The 26,954-nt window shown below is 40.0% G+C and overlaps 2 protein-coding genes across 2 annotated transcripts in view; both read left to right on the top strand.

Moving 5' to 3' along the window:
• Positions 1-26,954, top strand: part of CEP85L (centrosomal protein 85L) — a 209,058-nt gene that overhangs the window by 19,931 nt on the left and 162,173 nt on the right. The window lies entirely within an intron of this gene.
• LOC148776297 (uncharacterized) overlaps positions 1-26,954 on the top strand; it is a 51,843-nt gene that overhangs the window by 19,913 nt on the left and 4,976 nt on the right. Inside the window, exon 2 of the mRNA XM_088840469.1 lies at positions 8,623-9,029. Within this exon, the coding sequence (XP_088696595.1) occupies positions 8,623-9,029 (407 nt within the window). The remainder of the gene's footprint in view (positions 1-8,622; positions 9,030-26,954) is intronic.

The following is a 26,954-nucleotide window of genomic DNA, read 5'->3' on the forward strand; positions in this document are numbered from 1 at the left end:
TGATGTCTGAAGTCCAAGCAAAATTTAGGGTGTATTTTTGGTTTATTAATTGAAGACTGTTATTATTTAATTGGTTTTAAGTACTTTTAAGTCTTAAGTGATAGTCACTCAGTCATGTCTGACTCTTTGTGACCCCATGGACTGTAGCCTGCCAGGCTTCTCTGTCTGTGGAATTCTCCAGGCAAGAATATGGAGGGGGTTGTCAGTCCCTTCTCCAGGAGATCTTCCTGACTCAGGGATCAAACCCAGATCTCCTGCATTTCAGGCAAATTCTTTACCGTCTGAGTCACCAGGGAAGTGCTATACATAATTGTTCAATTGGTTGATGTTGATGTCCTATCTTGTTTTATTGCAATTTTTCCCTGATATATTCTTAAAAGCAAAAGTTAACTAAGCAAAATTAAATTTCCCTGTGGAACAGATGACAGATTAGTCATCATCTTTGGATCTTCCTTTCACATGAAATATATTATAATGGTGGAAATGATTGGCATATTAATAGTCTAATATTAGGGGCTTCCCAGGTGGCTCAAGTGATAAAGAACTCATCTGCCAATGCAGGAGATATAGGAGACACCAGTTCAATCCCTGGGTTGGGAAGATTCCCTGGAGGAGGACATGGCGACCCACTTCAGTATTCTTGCCTGGAGAATCCCATGAACTGAGGAGCCTGGTGGGCTATGTCCACAGGGTCTCAAAGAGTCAGACATGACTGAAGTGACTTAGCAAGAAAGCAAGCCTAATGTTAGTATCATCTGACTTCATTTCTTGGTTACAAATATATTTAAAAAATGAGTTTCTAAATTCCTTTAAAATTTAGCTGTAGGGAAACAATTAGGACCATAGCTCATAATTACTTATTATCCAAGATTATGAAATCAGAGGTTACTAGTACATCTTGCCTTAAGGGATGGATAAATACAGACATGCCACAGCAGACTGCATACAAGGCTGAAAGAAACTCTTCAGTTCTATTGGGAGAAGAGTAGGAGGAAACAACGCTGACCTTTCATTTCCTGTAGGTTGCTTGTAATTTATGAGATTCTTTTTTTCAGCTTCAAATATCTTGAAACCTTACATATACTTAGTTAAGCCTCAATAATGAAAGCTGAGATCATAAACATCAAAAACTCCATTTAGATGTAGGGTGGATTTTTCTAATGTAACCTAGAGGGAGAGCCTCTCAGCAGAAAGTTTTATGTTTTGATTTTTAAATGCTAATTTAAAAATTGGCTGCTACAGAAAAGGGTGTGAGTTTGTTTTAGTTTTGGTCTCCATTTCCTGCGTAAGTCCTTTGGGATGGATGTTAAGTTGAGATATGAAACCACTGGAAAAAAACAGGTAAAGAGAAAATACTGTCATGAAAAATTAAACATTAATTTTCCACATAGTTTTTTGGAAAGGAAAGTCAGTTTGGCAAGGTGAAAAAGGTCTTTGGCAAAACAGATGGCCTTGAGACCTCTATACAGGGTCCCCGATAAGAGTCCAGTCTATGGAAAGATCCCCCCTAAAGACCAGCAAGCCACGATCCAACAAATGCCTCTTTACCCCACAGGCTGAAGTCTGCAAGAAACAGATGAAGTTTAGGGTTTTTATATAACCTTTTCAGTCCTGCTATTTAATTGATGATGTACTTTACAAAACCAGGTAGCTGTAGCAGACAGTAACACCCACGTGTTAATCACTTGTTTCAGTGAGAACACATTGGTGTTTATAAATGGACATTGGTTTGTCACTATATGTTGATGAGAATGTTAAGATCTTGGTCAAACCACGCTGCAAATACACACCCAGAGGCAGCACTGATTTTCCAACACCACTGCTGGAGTTGGAAAAGGAGACGGAGGTGGGAAAGGAGACGGAGGTGGGAAAGGAGACAGAGGATTGGTTGCAGGCGACCCTGAGGGATGTACTCTCTGCTCTGCTTGGGCGAAATGACTCCTTGCAACGAAGTACAATAAAAGGTTAAAAAGTTATGTTTTCATATAAAAATATTTATAGTTCAAATTCTTCTACATAAACACTTAAAGGTGAAAAGAAAAAAAAAAAAAACCCTCCAGCTTGGCATGAAAAAGATTACATTTTCTTCCAAATATTGGTTTGGAAATCTTCCCAAAAGAAAGCTGTCTGATCAATATGCTGCAATCTTAAGTGGTAAAAAGAATGTATTATATTTAAATGTAGCAATCAGATTTTTCTGATCAGAGTACAAGAACCCTCAAAAATCATCTTGTCTAGAATCTTTAGAAAAATACAGAAGCTTTATGATTTAGTATGAATCACTGCAAGAGGCTCTGGGAATTCCACAATTTTTTTTCATTGTAACTATAGCATTCCAACTGCCTTAACCTCCATGACTGTAAAAACAGGTACTTTTTCAAATTTGGGCCATATCTCCCGTGTGGTAGTTTTCTGGATCCTTTGTCCTCAGTGTAGTTATGACCACTCTGGAAATTCAAGAAAGACATACACTTCTAAATCTAAGCTCTAGAAATATTTCCATACTGGAGCTGAGAACTCTAAAAATAACATTTTAGCACTAAATCCTTGACATTCAAGAGCAAAAATATAGGGCAAGCTGAAAGTGTGTGTGTGTATGTGTGTATTTCAGGAGTAGGAGAACTTTAGAACATAAAATTATGTGGAGCTTCACTCACTTGAAGCACAAGGAAATGTGAATAAATGGGCAGTGAAGGGGACATGTTCCTTGTACAGTTTTGCTGCCAAATCATTTCTGTTCCCTCAATATAAAGCGAAGACACCCCTCTCTTTGAAACTTCTTTATTGAATGAAACCATGGGCTCCTGGAGGTAAAGACCACATTTCACACCCAGAAAGCATGTGTTTCTGGATCCCAGCACCTAGTATAACCATAGTACATAAAGTACTAAAAATATGATTGATGAATGAAAGGAGTCAATGAATGAGTAAATATGTATTTATAAATTGCTGTGACTGTGAAATGTAAGGCTTTGCTTAATAAACTTAGCTTCTGATATTTCAGTTGAATGAACAGCTGCTTGGTTTCTGAAAGCCACCCACTTCTTATTTTTCCTTGTTTTTGTTTTCCTGAGATTAATAATTTTGAAATGAATATTAATATCTATGAAAGCATTAATATTTAAATACATCACAGGTTTAATTATAGTGAAATAATAAATAGATCTGGATTTCAAAACTGCCTATATTAGATTAAATTTTCCTAATCCCACATCTCAGATACTTTAAAAATTCTGTCCCTTATTTTTTTTTTTTTTAGTTTCAGTTTTTGTTTTTTTTTACACTTTATGCACTATCTTTTCTTTATTTATTTATTTATTTTTGTATCTGAACATTTTATTCTTTTAAACAACAAAAATTCGAATAAAATCTCGAAAGTTTTTATCTTATAGCTGGGTGATGAGTAGCTAGTTATGGTTTACAGTATTTGTCATTTTCTATATTTTATACATTTTAAAAGAGAAATCAGGTTACCATTTTTCTAAATTCCATATATATGCGTTAATATACAGTATTGATGTTCTTCTTTCTGGCTTACTTCACTCTGTATAATTGGCTCCAATTTCATCCACCTCATTAAAACTGATTCAAATGCATTCTTTTTGATGGCTGAGAAATACTCCATTGTGTATATGTACCAAAGCTTTCTTATCCATTCATCTGCAGATGGACATCTAGGTTGCTTCCATGTCCTGGCTATTATAAACAGTGCTGCAATGAACATTGGAGTACATGTGTCTCTTTCAATTCTGGTTTCCTCGGTGTGTATGCCCAGGAGTGCGATCGCTGGATCATATGGCAGTTCTATTTCCAGTTTTCTGAGGAATCTCCACACTGTTCTCCATAGTGGCTGTACTAGTTTGCATTCCCACCAACAGTGTAAGAGGGTTCCCTTCTCTCCACACCCTCTCCAGCATTTATTGCATGTAGACTTTTGGATAGCAGCCATTCTGACTGGTGTGAAATGGTATCTCATTGTGGTTTTGATTTGCATTTCTCTGATGATGAGGGATGTTGAGCATTTTTTCATGTGTTTGTTAACCATCTTTATGTCTTCTTTGGAGAAGTGTCTGTTTAGTTCTTTGGCCCATTTTTTGATTGGGTCACTTAGTTTTCTGGAATTGAGCTGCAGGAGCTGCTTGTATAATTTGGAGATTAATCCTTTATCAGTTGCTTCATTTGCTATTATTTTCTCCCATTCTGAAGGCTGTCTTTTCACCTTGCTTAGAGTTTCCTTTGCTGTGCAGAAGCTTTTGATTTTAATTAGGTCCCATTTGTTTATTTTTGCTTTTATTTCCAATATTCTGGGAGGTGGGTCTTGGAGGATCCTGCTGTGATTTATGTCGGAGAGTGTTTTGCCTACGTTCTCCTCTAGGAGTTTTATAGTTTCTGGTCTTACATTTAGATCTTTAATCCATTTTGAGTTTATTTTGGTGTATGGTGTTAGGAAGTGTTCTAGTTTCATTCTTTTACAAGTGGCTGACCAGTTTTCCCAGCACCACTTGTTAAAGAGACTGTCTTTTCTCCATTTTATATTCTTGCCTCCTTTGTCGAAGATAAGGTGTCCATAGGAGCGTGGGTTTATCTCTGGGCTTTCTATTTTGTTCCATTGATCTATATTTCTGTCTTTATGCCAGTACCATACTGTCTTGATGACTGTGGCTTTGTAATAGAGCCTGAAGTCCGGCAGGATAATTCCCCCAGTTCCATTCTTCTTCCTCAAAATTGCTTTGGCTATTCGAGGTTTTTTGTATTTCCATACAAATTGTGAGATTATTTGTTCTAGTTCTGTGAAAAATATTGTTGGTAGCTTGATAGGGATTGCATTGAATGTATAAATTACTTTGGGTAGTATACTCATTTTTACAATATTTATTCTTCCAATCCACGAACACGATATATTTCTCCATCTATTCGTGTCCTCTTTGATTACTTTCACTAGTGTTTTATAGTTTTCTATGTACAAGGCTTTTGTTTCCTTAGGTAGATATATTCCTAAGTATTTAATTCTTTTCGTTGCAACAGTGAATGGAATAGTTTCCTTGATTTCTCTTTCTATTTTCTCATTATTAGTGTATAGGAATGCAAGGGATTTCTGTGTGTTGATTTTATATCCTGCAACGTTACTGTAATCATTGATTAGCTCTAGTAGTTTTCTGGTAGAGTCTTTAGGGTTTTCTGTGTAGAGGATCATGTCATCAGCGAACAGTGAAAGCTTACTTCTTCTTTTCCAATTTGGATTCCTTTTATGTCTTTTTCTGCTCTGATTGCTGTGGCCAAAACTTCCAGAACTATGTTGAATAGTAGTGGTGAGAGTGGCCACCCTTGTCTTGTTCCTGACTTTAGGGGAAATGCTTTCAGTTTTTCACCATTGAGGATAATGTTTGCTGTGGGTTTGTCATATATAGCTTTTATTATGTTGAGGTATGTCCCTTCAATTCCCACTTTCTGGAGGGTTTTTATCAAAAATGGATGTTGAATTTTGTCGAAGGCTTTCTCTGCATCTATTGAGATAATCATATGATTTTTATTTTTCAGTTTGTTAATGTGGTGTATTACGTTGATTGATTTGCGGATATTGAAGAATCCTTGCATTCCTGGGATAAAGCCCACTTGGTCATGATGTATGATCTTCTTAATGTGTTGTTGGATTCTGATTGCTAGAATTTTGTTAAGGATTTTTGCATCTATGTTCATCAGTGATATTGGCCTATAGTTTTCTTTTTTTGTGGGGTCTTTACCAGGTTTTGGGATTAGGGTGATGGTGGCCTCATAGAATGAGTTTGGAAGTTTCCCTTCCTCAGCTATTTTCTGGAAGAGTTTGAGTAGAATAGGTGTTAGCTCTTCTCTAAATTTTTGGTAGAATTCAGCTGTGAAGCCGTCTGGACCTGGGCTTTTGTTTGCTGGGAGATTTTTGATTACAGTTTCAATTTCCGTGCTTGTGAAGGGTTTGTTCAGATTTTCTATTTCTTCCTGGTTCAGTTTTGGAAAGTTGTACTTTTCTAGGAATTTGTCCATTTCTTCCAGGTTATTCATTTTATTGCCATATAATTGCTGATAGTATTCTCTAATAATCCTTTGTATTTCTGTGTTGTCAGTTGTGATCTCTCCATTTTCATTTCTAATTTTATTGATTTGGTTCTTCTCCCTTTGTTTCTTGATGAGTCTGGCTAGTGGTTTGTCAATTTTATTCACCTTCTCAAAGAACCAGCTTTTGGCTTTGTTGATTTTTGCTATGGTCTCTTTTGTTTCTTTTGCATTTATCTCTGCCCTAATTTTTATGATTTCTTTCCTTCTACTGACCCTGGGGTTCTTCATTTCTTCCTTTTCTAGTTGCTTTAGATGTAGAGTTAGGTTATTTAGTTGACTTTTTTCTTGTTTCTTGAGGTGTGCCTGTATTGCTATGAACTTCCCCCTTAGCACTGCTTTTACAGTGTCCCAGAGGTTTTGGGTTGTTGTGTTTTCATTTTCATTCATTTCTATGCATATTTTGATGTCTCTTTTGATTTCTTCTATGATTTGTTCATTATTCAGCAGCGTGTTGTTCAGTCTCCATATGTTGGCACTTTTAATAGTTATTCTCCTGTAATTGAGATCTAATCTTACTGCATTGTGGTCAGAAAAGATGCTTGGAATGATTTCAATTTTTTTGAATTTACCTAGGCTAGATTTATGTCCCAGGATGTGATCTATCCTGGAAAAGGTTCCGTGTGCGCTTGAGAAAAAGGTGAAATTCATTGTTTTGGGGTGAAATGTCCTATAGATATCTATTAGGTCTAACTGTTCTATTGTATCACTTAAAGATTGTGTTTCCTTGTTAATTTTCTGTTTAGTTGATCTATCCATAGATGTAAGTGGGGTGTTAAAATCTCCCACTATTATTGTGTTATTGTTAATTTCCCCTTTCATACTTGTTAGTAATTGTCTTACATATTGCGGTGCTCCTATGTTAGGTGCATAAATATTTAGAATTGTTATATCTTCTTCTTGGATTGATCCTTTGATCATTATGTAGTTTCCTTCTTTGTCTCGTTTCACAGCCTTTGTTTTAAAGTCTATTTTATCTGATATGAGTATTGCTACTCCTGCTTTCTTTTGGTCTCTATTTGCATGGACTATCTTTTTCCAGCCCTTCACTTTCAGTCTGTATGTGTCCCTCGTTTTGAGGTGGGTCTCTTGTAGACAACATATATGGGGGTTTTGTTTTTGTATCCATTCAGCCAGCCTTTGTCTTTTGGTTGGGGCATTCAACCCATTTACGTTTAAGGTAATTATTGAAAAGTACGATCCCGTAGCCATTTTCTTTATTGCTTTGGGTTCAAGTTTATACACTCTTTCTGTGATTCCTGTCTATAGAAGATCCTTTAGCATTTGTTGGAGAGCTGGTTTGGTGATGCTGAATTCCCTCAGCTTTTGCTTGTCTGTAAAGCTTTTGATTTCTCCTTCATATTTGAATGAGATCCTTGCTGGGTACAGTAATCTGGGCTGTAGGTTATTTTCTTTCATCACTTTAAGTATATCTTGCCACTCCCTTCTGGCCTGAAGAGTTTCTGTTGAAAGATCAGCTGTTATCCTTATGGGAATCCCCTTGAGTGTTATTTGCTGCTTTTCCCTTGCTGCTTTTAATATTTGTTCTTTGTGTTTGATCTTTGTTAATTTGATTAATATGTGTCTTGGAGTATTTCGCTTTGGGTTTATCCTGTTGGGGACTCTCTGGATTTCTTGGACTTGGGTGATTATTTCTTTCCCTATTTTAGGGAAGTTTTCAACTATTATCTCCTCAAGTATTCTCTCATGGTCTTTCTTTTTGTCTTCTTCTTCTGGGACTCTTATGATTCGAATGTTGGAGCGTTTAACATTGTCCCAGAGGTCTCTAATATTGTCCTCATTTCTTTTAATTCGTTTTTCTTTTTTCCTCTCTGTTTCATTTATTTCTACAATTCTATCTTCTAGTTCGCTTATCCTGTCTTCTGCCTCTGTTATTCTACTGTTTGTTCCCTCCAGAGTGTTTCTGATCTCATCTATTGCATTATTCATTGTATATTGACTCTTTTTTATTTCTTCTAAGTCCTTATTAAATCTTTCTTCCATCTTCTCAATCCTTTTCTCCAGGTTATTTATCTGTAACTCCATTTTACTTTCAAGATTTTGAATCATTTTCACCATCAAAATTCGAAATTCTTTATCAGGTAGATTCCCTATATCTTCTTCTTTTGTTTGTGTTGGTGGGCAATTATCTTGTTCCTTTACTTGCTGGGTATTTCTCTGCCTCTTCATCTTGCTTATATTGCTTTGCTTGGGGTGGCCTTTCCCTCTTCTTGCAGTTTGTGGAGTTCTCTTTATTATGTAGTTTCTTCGCTGTGTGTGGGGTTGGACAGGTGACTTGTCCGGGTTCCCTGGTTAGGGAAGCATGTGTCAGTGTTCTGGTGGGTGGAGCTGGATTTCTTCTCTCTCCTTTAGAAGACAATGGGCTGCTTTTCTGGGAGCCTGATGTCCTCTGCCAGTATTCAGAAGTTGTTTTGTGGACTTTACTCCACGTTCAAATGTTCTTTTGATGAATTTGTGGGGAAGAAAGTGGTCTCGCCGTCTTATCCCTCCGCCATCCTGTTCCTTCCTCCCCAGAACACTGGATTCTTATATTCCACTTGGTCGTGGAGTATCTCTTCCCAGCTGCTCCAGCAAGGCGCAGCCGCTGTACCTTACCTTGGACGACGGGTATCTCCTCAAGGCCACCCCTCCTGCCTTGAATGTGGATCAGCTCCTCTCGGCCCTCCAGTGCCCAAGCAGCCACCGCCTCCTGGACGTGGTACAGCTCCTCTCGGCCACCGCCCTAACCCTGGGCGCGGGGCAGCTCCTCTCAGCCACGATTCTGCACGTGGTCGGTTGCGCCGGGAGCCGGGCGTCTCTCGCGTCTGCGCCGCCGGGAGCCGGGCGTCTCTCGCGTCTGCGCCGCCGGGAGCCGGGCGTCTCTCGCGTCTGCGCCGCCGGGAGCCGGGCGTCTCTCGCGTCTGCGCCGCCGGGAGCCGGGCGTCTCTCGCGTCTGCGCCGCCGGGAGCCGGGCGTCTCTCGCGTCTGCGCCGCCGGGAGCCGGGCGTCTCTCGCGTCTGCGCCGCCGGGAGCCGGGCGTCTCTCGCGTCTGCGCCGCCGGGAGCCGGGCGTCTCTCGCGTCTGCCAAATTCTGTCCGTTAATATAGCATTGCCTTTGCAGGAAAATTTCATGGGGTTCATATACTACCAAAAGAAAAAATGCAAAAATCTTATAATTCAGTGGGGAAAAAAAAAACAGAACAACATCAGATATTTGTATACGAGATAGCAGAAGAGACACAGGTGTATAGAACAGTCTTTGGGACTCTGTGGGAGAGGGTGAGGGTGGGATGATTTGGGAGAATGGCATTGAAACATGTATATTATCATATGTGAAACGAATCACCAGTCCAGTTTCGACACATCATACAGGATGCTCGGGGCTGGTGCACGGGGATGACCTGGAGGGAGGATATGGGGAGGAGGGAGGTGGGAGGAGGGTTCAGGAAGGGGAACTCATGTACACCCGGGGAGGATTCATGTCAATGTATGGCAAAACCAAGCAATATAATATTGTAAAGTAATTAGCCTCCAATAAAAAAATTTTAAAAAAGAAATATTTAACGTTTTCCTGAAATTATTCACATTAGATCTCTTTACTATTAATAATGGACATAACTAGATTATTTCATTCCACATTCCTGGTAACCAGTGTTTAGACTCGTTCTGTTCCTTGCTTTCCAGTGCTTCTTCTTACGATTCTAGAGTTGAACCAAAGAATATTTGAACATAATATACTCTACATAAAAGCACAGCACAGGTCCTTGTTATTAAAAAATGTGGTTCTGTTTGTTGTAATTGTTTACTCTCATTTGACCTGTATTATCTCATCCACATTTTAAAAAGTTCAGACTGCATTCAGCGTTTCAAGGTCTTTAAAAACTGTACTTTTTAAAGTTGAATTACTGGTGAGTATGTTTTCTACATTGAATTACTTGGCAATCAAGGGAAGGTTCTTTATACACTGGACTCAAAAGCTCTTGTTTACTGTTAATCCTGAATACGGTTCTCAAAGCAAATGTCATATACACAATAGCTCTGTTGTGGATTCAGAACCAAATTCCATTACAACAGTGGTAAACTCCTAAAAAGCCCTGTTCTACAGACATGTGGTTTCATTCTGACACTCCAGAGCCACCTCAGAATGTAGAATCTCTTTAATAATTTGGTTGGATCATAAGCTCTTACAGATACCCAGATGTTTAGAACTGAAGTATTTTCCTGTTTTCCTGCTACCTAGCTGAGCATGCATGTCAATTCCACAGTTCCAGCTAGTATCTGAGGAATAAACTAAAATGCTGGTAGATGTTGATGGTCCAATTTTGAGGAATTATATTTTTTTAACTTTTTTCTATTTTCCAAATATGTTATAAAGAATGTGTGTTAGTTTTGGAATCAAGAAGAAAATAAACTCTGTTTCAGTTCAGTTCAGTTCAGTTCAGTCGCTCAGTCGTGTCTGACTCTGCGACCCCATGAATCACAGCGCGCCAGGCCTCCCTGTCCATCACCAACTCCCGGAGTTCACCCAAACTCATGTCCATCGAGTCGGTGATGCCATCCAGCCATCTCATTCTCTGTCATCCCCTTCTCCTCCCGCCCCCAACCTTTCCCAGCATCAGAGTCTTTTCCAGTGAGTCAACTCGTCGCACGATGTGGCCAAAGTATTGCAGTTTCAGCTTTAGCAGCAGTCCTTCCAATGAACACCCAGGACTGGTCTCCTTTAGTATGCACTGGTTGGATCTCCTTGCAGTCCAAGGGACTCTCAAGAGTCTTCTCCAACACCACAGTTCAAAAGCATCAATTCTTCGGCGATCAGCTTTCTTCACAGTCCAACTCTCACATCCATACATGACCACGGGAAAAACCATAGCCTTGACTAGACGGACCTTTGTTGGCAAAGTAATGTCTCTGCTTTTTAATATATATCAAGGTTGGTCATAACTTTCCTTCCAAGGAGTAAGCGTCTTTTAATTTCATGGCTGCAGTCACTATCTGCAGTGATTCTGGAGCCCAAAAAAATAAAGTCTGACACTGTTTCCACTGTTTTTCCATCTATTTCCCATGAAGTGATGGGACCAGATGCCACGATCTTTGTTTTCTGAATGTTGAGCTTCAAGCCAACCTTTTCACTCTCCTCTTTCACTTTCATCAAGGGGATTTTGAGTTCCTCTTCACTTTCTGCCAAAAGGGTAGTGTCATCTGCATATCTGAGGTTATTGATATTTCTCCCAGCAATCTTGATTCCAGCTTGTGCTTTTTCCAGCCCAGCGTTCCTCATGATGTACTCTGCATATAAGTTAAATAAGCAAGGTGACAATATACAGCCTTGACGTACTCCTTTTCCTATTTGGAACCAGTCTGTTGTTCCATGTCAGTTCTGACTGTTGCTTCCTGACCTGCATACAGGTTTCTCAAGAGGCAGGTCAGGTAGTCTGGTATTCCCATCTCTTTCAGAATGTTCCACAGTTTATTGTGATCCGCACAGTCAAAGGCTTTGGCATAGTCAATGAAGCAGAAATAGATGTTTTTCTGGAACTCTCTTGCTTTCTCCATGATCCAGCGGATGTTGGCAATTTGATCTCTGGTTCCTCTGCCTTTTCTTAATCCAGCTTGAACACTGGAAGTTCACGGTTCACGTATTGCTGAAGCCTGGCTTGGAGAATTTTGAGCATGACTTTACTAGCGTGTGCGATGAGTGCAATTGTGCGGTAGTTTGAGCATTCTTTGGCATTGTCTTTCTTTGGGATTGGAATGAAGATTGACCTTTTCCAGTCCTGTGGCCACTGCTGAGTTTTCCAAATTTGCTGGCATACTGAATGCAGCACTTTCACAGCATCATCTTTCAAGATCTGAAATAGCTCAATTGGAATTCCATCACCTCCACTAGCTTTGTTCGTAGTGATGCTTTCTAAGGCCCACTTGACTTCACATTCCAAGATGTCTGGCTCTAGGTCAGTGATCACGTTATCGTGACTATCTTGGTCGTAAAGATCTTTTTTGTACAGTTCTTCTGTGTGTTCTTGCCACCTCTTCTTAATATCTTCTGCTTCTGTTAGGTCCATACCATTTCTGTCCTTTATCGAGCCCATCTTTGCATGAAATGTTCCCTTGGAATCTCTAATTTTCTTGAAGAGATCTCTTGTTTTTCCTATTCTGTTGTTTTCCTCTATTTCTTTGCATTGATCACTGAGGAAGGCTTTCTTATCTCTCCTTGCTATTCTTTGGAACTCTGCATGCAGATGCTTATATCTTTCCTTTTCTCCTTTGTTTTTCGCTTCTCTTCTTTTCACAGCTACTTGTAAGGCCTCCTCCAACAGCCGTTTTGCTTTTTTGCATTTCTTTTCCATGGGGATGGTCTTGGTCCCTGTCTCCTGTACAATGTCACGAACCTCCATTCAGAGTTCATCAGGCACGCTATCAATCAGATCTAGTCCCTTAAATATATTTCTCACTTCCACTGTATAATCATAAGGGATTTGATTTAGGTCATATCTGAATGGCCTAGTGGTTTTCCCTACTTTCTTCAGTTTAAGTCAGAATTTGGCAATAAGGAGTTCTTGATCTGAGCCACAGTCAGCTTCCGGTCTTGTTTTTGCTAACTATATAGAGCTTCTCCATCTTTGGCTGCAAAGAATATAATCAATCTGATTTTGGTATTGACCATCTGGTGATGTCCATGTGTAGAGTCTTCTCTTGTGTTGTTGGAAGAGGGTGTTTGCTATGACCAGTGTGTTCTCTTGGCAAAACTCTATTAGCCTTTGCCCTGCTTCACTCCATACTTCAAGGCCAAATTTGCCTGTTACTCCAGGTGTTTCTTGACTTCCTACTTTTGCATTCCAGTCCCCTATAATGAAAAGGACATCTTTTTTGGGTGTTAGTTCTATAAGGTCTTGTAGGTCTTCATAGAACCATTTAACTTCAGCTTCTTCAGCGTTACTGGTTGGGGCATAGTCTTGAATCATCGTGATATTGAATGGTTTGCTTTGGAAACACACAGAGATCTATTCATAGTTTTTGAGATTGCATCCAAGTACTGCATTTCGGAAGATCCTTTTTGTGGCTACCAGTGAAATTTCTGATCTAATATTCTGGCAGGCTATGAAAACCACTTCAGAAAGAATTTTTACTCCTTACTATTATTATCAAAATAGCCTATTTTTCTACAAGATTGAAAAGATTATCCACGTCTCTCCCTACTCAGTTACATTGTAGTTCAGAAGACATTTTGCTTTCAAAATGGGTGGGGAATGTAAACCCATGCCTTGCAGACCACATCAGACCCAAATACAGTTCTGTTTGGTAACATATGATTTTAAAATTGAAATTGATGCGTGAACATCATGAACATTTAGTTTGCCACAGACCCTTCACACCTTTAGGTAACCTGCCTAGCACCTCAGGTTACCTCAAGTTGATACATAAAGGCTAGCAGTTAGTAAACAATGGACCGGAAGATGATATGACTAAGACATGTTAGGCAAAGCAACAATTGTGCTGATAGCACCATGCTTCTCTTCGTTTTGCATATGGAAGAAACTAATTTTGGAAATAAGGAATTACAATTAATTCAGTACCACAAACACATGCTTCTTACATAACCTTATGTAACTTTCTCCTTATCTTTCTCCCTATTTAGTTCATTCTTCAGATACTTTTTGCTAATATTCCTAGAGCCTAACTGTGCTCATGTACTTGTTTTTGGCTGCACCATGCAGCATGCATATAGGATCTCAGTTCCCGGATCAGGGATTGAACCCACACCCTCTGTAGTGAAAGAGCAGAGTCATAACCACCAAAGTCTTAACCACTGGGTAGCCAGAGAAGTCCCTGTACTTACATAGTTATTGTTTATTCTTTCTTCTTTTTTCTTTACTGGGTGCAAAGACCCCTTCTAGGTGCTAAGGAAACAACAGTGGATATGAAGTGTACAGTCTCATATCCCATGCAGGGGCTCAGACATGAACATTAAAAGTAACAGGATTGTGATGGTGGGCAGGAACTGAGTGCCATGGAAACACAGGATGCAGGCTGTGACTGCCTGGGGAAGTGTTCCAAAGGTGACAACTTCACTGACTCTGAGAAGGAGATACTCAGCTGATGATCAAGTCAGACAGAGGTATTCCGGGTCAAAGGAGGGCAACCAAAGCCTGGCTTCAAGGGAAGGCTTGGGAGATTCAAAGAACGGCAATTTGTTTGGTTTGACTGAATCACCAAGGTGTAAGGAATGGAGAGAAATGAAATTTGCCTTTTCCATTCATTTAATGATTCATTTAATATATTGTTTAATCACTTGCTCTGTGCCAAACATTGAGGATACAATAGTGATTTATATAGTCACATCATTTTCTGAGCAAATATAACAGTCTAATGAGAAATGGGGAAGGAGACAATAAAATAGAATAAGTGCTATGATAAATTGTCTTCACTGTCATCTGATTTTAAAAATCTGCCACAACTACCTCAACCTTCAGCAACCACCACTCTGATCAGCAGCCATCAATATTGAGGCAAGACCCTCCACCAGCAAAAATATTGCAACTCGCTGAAGTCTCAGATGATGGTCATCTTTTTTGAACAATAAAGTAATTCTATTTATTGATTTATTGGCTGTACCACGTGGCATGTGGGATCTTAGTTCCCCTACCAGGGATCAAAACCACACACTCTGCATCAGAAGCACAGAGTTTTAACCATTGGACCATCATGGAAGTCCCAATAAAGTAATTTTGAATTAAAATCTGTACCTTGCTTTTATAGACATAATGCTACTGCATACCTAATAGACTATGGCGTAGTAAAAACATAATTTTTATATGCACTGGGAAACCAAAAAGTTCTTGTGACTTGTTTTATTGCAATATTTGCTTTATTGTCGTGGCCTGAAACTAAACCCACAATATTTTCAAGTAAGCATATATTTGAAAATACATGTTGAGAGCTGGAGAGAGGTCAGTGATAGACATATGGGTTTGGAGACCATATATGTGGTAATTAAAAACATAGATGTACATGAGTGCAGAGATCACCATGAGATCTCCATGTTGCTTACCAAAGCAAACCTGACTTCTCCAAATGGCATTCACACAGAACAATGGTGGTTCAGCACTACGGACAGTGGCTGGATCACTGGCGCGTCCCTGCCCCCTACTCAGCCCACCCCCAATCTTTCGGTTCTGTAAAGTCACAGTTTGCTATGACCAGTGCGTTCTCTTGACAAAGCTCTATTAACCTTTGCCCTGCTTCATTCCGTGTTCCAAGGCCAAATTTGCCTGTTACTCCAGGTGTTTCTTGACTTCCTACTTTTGCATTCCAGTCCCCTATAATGAAAAGGACATCTTTTTTGGGTGTTAGTTCTAAAAGGTCTTGAAGGTCTTCGTAGAACCATTCAACTTCGGCTTCTTCAGCGTTACTGGTTGGGGCATAGGCCTGGATTACTGTGATATTGAATGGTTTGCCTTGGAAACGAACAGAAATCATTCTGTCGTTTTTAAGATTGCATCCAAGTACTGCATTTCAGACTCTTTTGTTGACCATGATGGCTACTCCATTTCTTCTAAGGGATTCCTGCCCACAGTAGTAGATATAATGGTCATCTGAGTTAAATTCACCCATTCCAGTCCATTTTAATTCACTGATTCCTAGAATGTCTATGTTCACTCTTGCCATCTCCTGTTTGACCACTTCCAATTTGCCTTGATTCATGGACCTAACATTCCAGGTTCCTACGCAATATTGCTCTTTACAGCACCGGACCTTGCTTCTATCACCGGTCACATCCACAACTGGGTAATGGTTTTGCTTTTGCTCCATCCCTTTATTCCTTCTAGAGTTATTTCTCCACTGATCTCCAGTAGCATACTGGGCACCTACTGACCTGGGGAATTCCTCATTCAATATCCTATCATTTTGTCCTTTGATACTGTTCATGGGGTTCTCAAGGCAAGTATACTGAAGTGGTTTGCCATTCCCTTCTCCAGTGGACCACATTCAGCTGTGGTCCATGTGATCAGATCGACTAGTTTCCTCTGATTATGATTTCAGTGTGTCTCCCCTCTGATGCCCCATTGCAATACCTACCGTCTTATTTGGGTTTCTCTTACCTTGGGCATGGGATACCTCTTCACAGCTGCTCCAAGAAAGCGCAGCTGCTGCACCTTACCTGGGATGAGGGGTATCTCCTCAAGGCTGCCCATCCTGACCTTGAATGTTTAGTAGCTCCTCTCAGCCCTCCTGCGCCCGCGCACCCACCGCCTGTTGGACATGGGGCAGCTCCTCTCGGCCGCCGGCCCTGGCCTTGGCGTGGGGTAGCTCCTAGCAAACACCCTCTTCCAACACACAAGAGAAGACTCTACACATGGACATCACCAGATGGTCAACACCAAAACCAGATTGATTATATTCTTTGCAGCCAAAGATGGAGAAGCTCTATACAGTTAGCAAAAACAAGACCAGGAGATGACCGTGGCTCAGATCATGAACTCCTTATTGCCAAATTCAGACTTAAATTGAAGAAAGTAGGGAAAACCACTAGGCCATTCAGGTATGACCTAAATCAAATCCCTTATGATTATACAGTGGAAGTGAGAAATAGACTTAAGGGACTAGATCTGATTGATAGAGAGCCTGATGAACTCTGGATGGAGGTTCGTGACATTGTACAGGAGACAGGGACCAAGACCATCCCCATGGAAAAGAAATGCAAAAAAGCAAAACGGCTGTTGGAGGAGGCCTTACAAGTAGCTGTGAAAAGAAGAGAAGCGAAAAGCAAAGGAGAAAAGGAAAGATATAAGCATCTGCATGCAGAGTTCCAAAGAATAGCAAGGAGAGATAAGAAAGCCTTCCTCAGTGATCAATGCAAAGAAATAGAGGAAAACAACAGAATAGGAAAAACAAGAGATCTCTTCAAGAAAATTAGAGATACCAAGGGAACATGTCATGCAAAGATGGGCTCGATAAAGGACAGAAATGGTATGGACCTAACAGAAGCAGAAGATATTAAGAAGCGGTGGCAAGAATACACAGAAGAACTGTACAAAAAAGATCTTTACGACCAAGATAGTCACGATAACGTGATCACTGACCTAGAGCCAGACATCTTGGAATGTGAAGTCAAGTGGGCCTTAGAAAGCATCACTACGAACAAAGCTAGTGGAGGTGATGGAATTCCAATTGAGCTATTTCAGATCTTGAAAATGATGCTGTGAAAGTGCTGCATTCAGTATGCCAGCAAATTTGGAAAACTCAGCAGTGGCCACAGGACTGGAAAAGGTCAATCTTCATTCCAATCCCAAAGAAAGACAATGCCAAAGAATGCTCAAACTACCGCACAATTGCACTCATCGCACACGCTAGTAAAGTCATGCTCAAAATTCTCCAAGCCAGGCTTCAGCAATACGTGAACCGTGAACTTCCAGTGTTCAAGCTGGATTAAGAAAAGGCAGAGGAACCAGAGATCAAATTGCCAACATCCGCTGGATCATGGAGAAAGCAAGAGAGTTCCAGAAAAACATCTATTTCTGCTTCATTGACTATGCCAAAGCCTTTGACTGTGCGGATCACAATAAACTGTGGAACATTCTGAAAGAGATGGGAATACCAGACTACCTGACCTGCCTCTTGAGAAACCTGTATGCAGGTCAGGAAGCAACAGTCAGAACTGACATGGAACAACAGACTGGTTCCAAATAGGAAAAGGAGTACGTCAAGGCTGTATATTGTCACCTTGCTTATTTAACTTATATGCAGAGTACATCATGAGGAACGCTGGGCTGGAAAAAGCACAAGCTGGAATCAAGATTGCTGGGAGAAATATCAATAACCTCAGATATGCAGATGACACTACCCTTTTGGCAGAAAGTGAAGAGGAACTCAAAATCCCCTTGATGAAAGTGAAAGAGGAGAGTGAAAAGGTTGGCTTGAAGCTCAACATTCAGAAAACAAAGATCGTGGCATCTGGTCCCATCACTTCATGGGAAATAGATGGAAAAACAGTGGAAACAGTGTCAGACTTTATTTTGGGGGGCTCCAGAATCACTGCAGATAGTGACTGCAGCCATGAAATTAAAAGACGCTTACTCCTTGGAAGGAAAGTTATGACCAACCTTGATATATATTAAAAAGCAGAGACATTACTTTGCCAACAAAGGTCCGTCTAGTCAAGGCTATGGTTTTTCCCGTGGTCATGTATGGATGTGAGAGTTGGACTGTGAAGAAAGCTGATCGCCGAAGAATTGATGCTTTTGAACTGTGGTGTTGGAGAAGACTCTTGAGAGTCCCTTGGACTGCAAGGAGATCCAACCAGTCCATTCTAAAGGAGATCAATCCTGGATGTTCATTGGAAGAACTGCTGCTAAAGCTGAAACTGCAATACTTTGGCCACCTCATGTGACGAGTTGACTCACCTGAAAAGACTCTGATGCTGGGAAAGGTTGGGGGCGGGAGGAAAAGGGGACAATGGAGAATGAGTTGGCTGGATGGCATCACCGACTTGTGGACATGAGTTTGAGTGAACTCCGGGAGTTGGTGATGGACAGGGAGGCCTGGCGTGCTGTGATTCACGGGGTCGTGGAAAGTCGAACACGACTGAGCGACTGAACTGAACTGAAAGTCAGAGTTTTATTATCTTTCCCATCCTAGCTTTCTTGATTGACTTCCTACCACTGCCCTGACCCATATTCTATGCTTAAGGCAACTGTGTTAAGGTCATCTTTTTCCAGCTTTTGTTTTTATCAGATGACAACCTGAGGCCCAAAGAGACTAAATAGTTTGCTCAGAACCACATTCCTAGTTAGTGATATCATAGATCTGTTCTGAATACATCACCTTTTCTTCCATCTTATTTGTATATCTTTTCCTTTGAGTTCTGGAAGGTTTTTTGTGTTTGTTTTCAAATTCATTAATTTTTGGCATTTTCCTATTTTGCTCTTTGCTGTTTTTGCATTCTTTTTTCTTTTAATGATCCTATTCTTATTTCTAAAGCAATCTCTCCTAATTTTAAATAGTTCCCATTTAAAAATGTAATATTTTTTTAAATGACAGTCTTATTGAGATAAAATTCACACGCCATACAATTCACTCTTTTAAAGTGTAGAGTCCTATTGGGTGTCAGGTGTTATCTCATAATGGTTTCATCTTCCTAATAACTAATATTTTTGAGCATCTTTTCTGATACTTAATGACCATTTGTCTATCTTACCTGGAGAAATGTTTATTCAGATGATTTTAAAATTGTCTTTTTATTGTTGAGTTGTAAAAGTTTAGATACAATTCCTTACCAGTTTTATGATTTTCAAATAATTTCTCACATTCCCTGGGTTGCCCCTCCAGGTTTCTTTTGAAGCACAAAGTTTTTAATTTTGATGAAGTCCAGTTTGTCTGTTCTTGTCTTTTTTTGTTTGTGCTTTTGGCACGAGATCTAAGAACCATTGCTTAACCAAGATCACAAATATTCCTGCCCTAGTCTTAAATGTTTTATACTTTTAGCTTTTACAATTAGGTTTTTGATTTATTTTGTGTTAAATTTTGATGGTGTGTATATGATGTAATGTAGTTTTTGCATCTTGTTGATAACCCAGCATCTTTTCAGTTCCTGACATTTAGAGTTTTCAAAAGTTCTTTTTTTTTTTTGCTCTATTTGTATTATTAACTATTCATGGATCACTTCAGTTCAGTCACTCAGTCATGTCTGACTCTTTGCGACTCCATGGACTACGGCACGCCAGTCTTCCCTGTTCATCACCAACTCCTGGAGTATACTCAAACTCATCTCCATTGAGTCGGTGATGCCATCCAACCATCTCATCCTCTGTCACCCGCTTCTCCTCCCGCCTTCAATCTTTTCCAGCATCAGGGTCTTTTCCAATGAGTCAGTTCTTCACATCAAGTGGCCAAAGTATTGGACTTTCAGCTTCAGCATCAGTCCTTCCAAAGAATATTCAGGACTGATTTCCTTTAGGATGGACTAGTTGGATCTCCAAGGGACTCTCAAGAGTCTTCTCCAACACAGTTCAAAAACATCCTTTCTTTGGTGCTCAGCTTCCTTTATAGTCCATCTCTCACATCCATACATGACCACTTGAAAAACCATAGCTCTGACTAGACAGAACATTGTTGGCAAAGTAATGTCTCTGCTTTTTAATATGCTGTCTAGGTTGGTCTTAGCTTTTCTTCCAAGAAGCAAACACCTTTTAATTTCATGGCTGCAGTCACCATGTGCAGTGATTTTGGAACCCCCAAAATAAAGTCTGTCATTGTTTCCAGTTTCCCCATCTATTTGCCATGAAGTGATAGGACTGGATGCCATGATCTTAGTTTTCTGAATGTTGAGTTTTAAGCCAACTGTTTCACTCTCCTTTCACTTTCATCAAGAGGCTCTTTAGTTCTTCTTTGCTTTCTGCTGTAAGGGTGGTGTCATCTGCATATCTGAGGTTATTGATATTCATGGATGTGATCATTGAAATTTACTTATCTGGTCAATCTCCTTTTGTAGATTAAAACTGGTGCTTTTAATCTAGAAGATGGTTCTTCTGCTTGTTCATTTTTATGATTGTGTTCATCTCCATGGATGAAGTTCGCAACTTTCAGAATTGTTTGAGGGTCCAGTTCAGTTACTATATACAGACAGTGGGAGAAGGCAAACTTAAGATTCACCGCAGTTCTGCTTTAATAAGTTGGATTACAGGTGTCTGCTGAAGTAGAGAAAGAGTTACAGCTGGAGGGGGCAGGTTCAGAGACTTTACTACCATGTCACAAAATTCTTGTTTTCTTGTGGCTCAACTCAGCATATGGAGAGTAAGCAGGATGTCCTGGAATGTTGCTCTGTGTGGACTCTAGCATTTAATGTTCTTCCTATAGATATTGGTGTGTGCATGCTAAGTCGCTTCAATTGTGTCCAACTCTTTGTGACCCTATGTACTGTAGCCCACCAGGCTTCTCTGTACATGGGATTCTCCAGGCAAGAATCCTGGAGTGGGTTGCCATGCTCTTCTCAGGGGATCTTCCCAACCCAGGGATTGAACCCGCATCTCTCATGTCTACTGCAATGACCAAAAAAAGTAAAAGAGCAAGAGATCCATGTATTAGTCAGTGTTCTGCTGCAATAGTGCCACATAATAACCAACCACAAACTTTAGAGTCTTAGAACAACAGATGCTTGTTTTTCTCGCTCCAGGATTGGTCAGCTCCACATTTCTTCATTCTTGAATCTGGCTTTACAGGAGATCACAGAAGTAATGAAGTGCTAAAGCCAAAGACAGGTGTGTTTAAAGCCTCTGCTTGCGTCACATCTGCTAACTTCAGTTGCCCAAAGCAAGTCACATGGTCAAACCTAATATGAAGTCAGTGGGGAAACAAAAGCTGCCTACTCTGGTGGGAGGTACTGCAAAGCCACTTGACAAATGGTGTGTAATTCCACATCGGGGAGGGAATGAAGAATTGAATACAATCCAATTGTACGCTCAGTTGCTCAGTCTTTGCAACTCCGGGGATTGTAGCCCGCCAGTCTCCTCTGTCCATGTGATTTTCCAGGCAAAATACTGAAGCAGGGTGCCATTTCCTCCTCCAAGGGATCTTTCTGACCCAGGGATCAAACGTGCATCTCCTGCATTGGCAGGTAGATTCTTTACCACTGTGGCACAATCCAGTTACCATAACCATAATTCTGTTTGCTATACCCCTTCCCAGTTCACTTTCCATTTCACAACTTTGTATTAGTAAGGAAACTTAAAGGTTTTCTAATATGATCTTTTTATTGTATATATGAGTTATCTGGGGCCCAGAGAGACTATGGGAATTGCCTATAAGTCAGTTCAAAGCTCTGCTCCATGAGACTAAATGCTGTACTGCAGACTTTCCTCCAGATCCCAACTCTACGTGGAATTATATGAGTTTAGTTCATGAGATAAACCCAGGATTAAGGACCTAAACAAGTCAATCTCCAGAGGTAAAAACCTAGATTGGCTACAGATTTGAAGAATTTTAGTAGTATACTGAAGAGAGTTCTAGATTCTGACTTTAAAAAAAATTGTTTTTTCATAGAGTTTTTCTCAAGAAAATATTTAGAGACTCGGAGTTGTTATTTAAAAATAGGTAATGTTTCCAGAAGGAAATGTTTAGTTTCTTTCCCAGTTGCTTTCCATTGTCTCCATGTTTTATCTGACAAAGAATCAAATGTAAGGAAGGGCCAGGGGTGGGGAGGTAGACCCAGTGGAAAATTGCCAGAGATGGAGGGAAGCTGTAAAACAGGGCCTGTGCAAGCTGACTTTTGCTTTTTAAGTTTCTTTAATGTCCTCCCTAAGGTAAATCACCAGTGGCTAATGGGCTTGGCTTACTCCTCAAAAGCAGATCTGAGCTGGTAAGCTAACTGCAGTATGCTGGAGTCGGGTTTGTTTTGAGAGAAGGGAACAGCTGCTCCTCCGGAGTCCTCAGCCTGTCCATTACCTCAGTGTTCCTAGATGCTGCCGCTTGCAGCTCTTTCTGTCTTCTGTTTACTTCTCCAGTTCTGCAGGTCAGAGTGACTGCAGATTCCTTTTTCTTTTTAAGAGATACTTAATAGTTAAGATAGTATTTGTTATTAATGTTCTGCTCAAGTTTAACGGTTTCTTTAACATTTCATGGTTATACTTCTAGTTTGTTTACTTCTTGTGAATCGACTCTGCTGGCAGGAAACTTGACCCCTGTAGATGATATTATCTTGGAGGAATGTAGGGCTAGGCTGGAGGGTAGTTTTTCTGCAAATCAGTGATCTGACCACACATAAGAAACAAAGCCAGATAAGGAGCCACCATACTAAATGAAAAACAGAGTAATAATTTAGCAATACAACATGAAAAGAGAAACACAGGAAAAGATACAAAATATGTTTCAAACAATTATTTTCTATCCTATTATTATTCTGTTCCCTTTATTTTATCCTCGAATAGATGGTCCCCAAGTTTTCAAATATGATCCCATTTTTAACATGAAAACATTTCACAGAGTCCCCCACATAACAGTAATTATAGTTTTAGTAGAATTTGATTGATAATACATTAGGACAAAGCACATAGTTATGAATTCACTAATGCTTTTAATTAAAATCATGCTTTATAGAACAAAACAGCATCTACATCATTTGAAGAATAGGTACACATATCAACACAAGCCACCTTATTCCGGGTACAGATAAGCATACTTCATGGAATTATGCATGTCTTCCTGTAATAATTACAAAGATCAGCAGATGTCCAGGACTCATCGTCTGGCATCTAAACCTTGTCCTCCATTTTTATGCCTGTCAGTTTTGGAAGCTGTCCTATTTAATGACATCATTGGTCTCCTGTCTACACAGGCACTTCATATTTTTACTGGTTGGATTAATCAGGACATAACAACATGAACTGGCCTTATCTTTCTAAAAGATGACTGGAGTTTAGGATTTTTTTTTAACCTATTTGTACGTTTCCTTGAGGAAATCTTGTCTTTGAAATATTGATACATCTTTTACCTTTTGCAAAATTAAGGATAGGGGCTAGGAATATACTTGCTCTGCCCAATTCAACAGATACTGTGAGGTTTAAACTAGATTATACAGCACCTCATTGCATAAACAATAAACGGTAGCTGGCTAGTCAGTATCTTAGTACAATCTTCCCATTTAGAACCTAATTCTTAGCTGTTGCAGTACTAGGAATGTGTAATTCACACAGAGTTACACTGGCCTGGGTGACTGCCATGGTTCCGAGACCCACAGTGGTCTGTGGACAGGAAGTAGAAAGTCCACACGGTGAACTTCCCTGGGAGTGATGACTTAGTTTTAAGATTAACCTTGGCCATTTCAATGAATCATTTAATCTTTCTGGGCCTCAGTTCCTTGTGTGTGTGTATGCTAAGTCGTTTCGGCTGTGTCCAACTCTTTGCGACTCTATGGACTGTAGCCCACCAGGCTCCTCTGTCCGTGGGATTCTTCACGCAAGAATACTGGAGTGAGTTGCTGTGCCCTCCTCAAGAACAGAAGAATGGACCAAAATCTCAGAGGTATTCACTTTTTACAATGGGGCTCTTTTATTTCCCTAAATGAAATCTAATTGCAAAACTCCAGTGTATAAACCAGATACAAAACAACATACAATTTTCACATGCAGTTTAAAACTTTTAATGTTTGCCATTGAGGCCCTAGGAGTACACCTTGAAAACCGCTGATTTAGTTCATATTTAAGATCTAGCTCTAAACAAAGATATCCATTTATTCATTTAAAGTGAGAGAAAATGTTCCTTTCCAAAAAATTGCTAGTGGTCATCTCCATGGGACATCTAGCTCTGACGGTCATGTCCACTCAGGAAATCAAACCTTAGATCAGAACATTGAGCATAAAATAAAGCAAGTTCTTCTTCTTCTTTTTTTTTGACTGTGCTGCGTGGCTAGTGGGATCTTAGTTTCCTGAACCCTGGCCCCTCAACAGTGAAAGCACCGCATCCTAACCACTGGAAAGCCAGGAAATTTCCCACATGCTTTCTATTCTTGAGGAATAGTTTTATCAAGCAGTGGTGACATAGTTTAATGCCCTTCTTCATGCTAATAATTTTTTTTTTCTCTAAAGAATTGGGCAGGGAAATCTAGAATCTTAGCACCATTCTCCATAGGTCAGTATTGGCAGAAACACTCATTATAACCTTACCCTTTCACTTGTCTTTTTATGTCTCCGTATAGATCTCCATACTCCTGACATGACTGTCTTCCTAATATTCAGAATACACATCTAGACTCTAGGAAGTTGTCAAACTTTTCAGTATGTTTGAACACACCTGGGCCAGGTAGTCAGCTAGGCTCTGCCTTGTCTACTTCCTATGTTGGAGGGTTTACCACTGGAGATAGACTCATTTCTCTTTCCTCAAAGGAGTAGTTCTTAGACATTTTTTAATACATTGATCTGAAATACGAATCTCTATAGATTCAAAAATCATCAAATGTGTAACTCTTTGATGAATGAGTCATATTACAGCATGCTCTAGACTGCAAGCTCCCCATAAGATTCTGAACTACTGCAGGATTTGTTTTTGTTTGCTCAGCACCTAACAGGACCTGAGCTACAAAGGAAACTTGATAAATCTTGAATGACTTACTAAATAAGCAAGAAAAGACTGAATGGCATCATTATTTTGAGAAGCAGCAATTGCAAAGTTTATAACTCAGTTTATCACTGAACAAATCTAGTTTGTACCTTCAGACCCTGATAATGCCCCTGCATTGTCACAGCTTCAGAAAATGTGTGTTTCTAAGCCACACTGATGCACCCCAGCCAGTGTCTTTCCCAGTTTCCAGCCCCTGAGAGAACCGCTAGGAGCTAGAGCATGAGGCCAGTCAAGCCGGCAGCTGAGGAAGGAACCACAGAAAGTACCCGGGTTCTAACCCGAGCCTTTGCTTGCTTTGTGACTTTGGGCAAGTTCCTTACTATCTCTGTATCTATGAAATGGATATTAGCTGATGTGAGGATTTAATGAGCTGATGATCCTAAAGCCCTTGGATCAGAGACAGGCATGTTGTAAATATTCAGTAGGTGCTTTCATGTATTCATCCTGGTTTAGTGGAAGGAGCATAAGCTTTAAGCTAGGCAGGCCAGGCTTTTAATTCATACTCTGGCCCTTTTTTTTGTTTAATCATTTAATTTCACTGAACTTGTTTCATCTTGTGTAAAATGTGGATAATTACAGTGGTGGTGGGGAAATGCTATTTAAAACTGCAGCAGACAACAGCCTTCAGATTCCTAAGGCTCTAAGTTTAGGAAAACACCTTGATGAGCCTGTTTTGGATATGAAAGAGGAAGCCCCAGACAGAGACCTAAATCACTTTGTCTGATAAAGTAAGACTTTTGAGCATTCCAGAGCTTGAGATGAAAACAGCAACCCCAAGAAGAACAGAAATCCAGCAGAATAGCCCCAAATCTGGGTTCTTTGAGGGGCAAGAGTCTTACTATTCAGTGTTGAATTGTTACTTGGCCCCACAGTGAACCATTCCCTACATTTTCACCAGAATATAAATAGATATTTGTTATATAAGTAATCATATGTGGGTGATACTAGGGAAGTGAAGAAATTAGGGTGATGTGTTTGTAGTAGAAGGAGAAGGGGGTGACAGAAGATAAGATGGTTGGATGGCATCACTGACTCAATGGACATGAATTTGAGCAAACTCTGGGAGACAGTGAAGGACGGGGAAGCTTGGCATACTGCAGTCCGTGGAATTGCAAAAAGTTGGACACGACTTAGTGACTGAATAACAACAACGTTTGTAGTCCTGGATAAGGCAGAACAGTAGAAGGGAACAGAAACACAAGAGGTATACAGAGGAGAGATGAAGATATTTTGGCCCAGGTAGGGAAATAGGATGCGAGGTAAAGAAACCTGGGCAAATGGGGAAAACCAGCAGATATCTCACCAGTGTGAGATGGCAGTCAACCACGTTTATTTTACATTGATCTTAGTCGTTGTTATTTAGTCATTAAATCATGTCCAACTCTATGCGACCCCATGGATTATAGCCTGCCAGGCTCTTCTGTCCACAGGATTTTTCAGGCAAAAATACTGGAGTGGGTTGCCAGGGGATCTTTTCAACCCAGGGATTGAACCCGTGTCTCCTGTATTCCAGACAGATTCTTTACTGCTGAGCCACCAGGGAAGCCCACACTGATTTTAAACGAATTAAAAAATGAAAAATAAACAGAAAACCCCTAGAGTCAGTTAAAGAAGCTAAGTATCCTGGCATTTGTGCTACACACTCATAGGATTCTTATGACAATTAGTGTTAATGGACGTAAACTCCTAGCACAAAGTAATTATTCCGTAAATAATAACTATCATCCATTTACCCTGTTAACCCATATATTATTCAGTGA

The sequence above is a fragment of the Moschus berezovskii genome, chromosome 10 (genome assembly GCF_049115385.1).
Source record: "Moschus berezovskii isolate FMDL1 chromosome 10, NW_MosBer_1.0, whole genome shotgun sequence".
Taxonomy (NCBI): Eukaryota; Metazoa; Chordata; class Mammalia; order Artiodactyla; family Moschidae; genus Moschus; species Moschus berezovskii.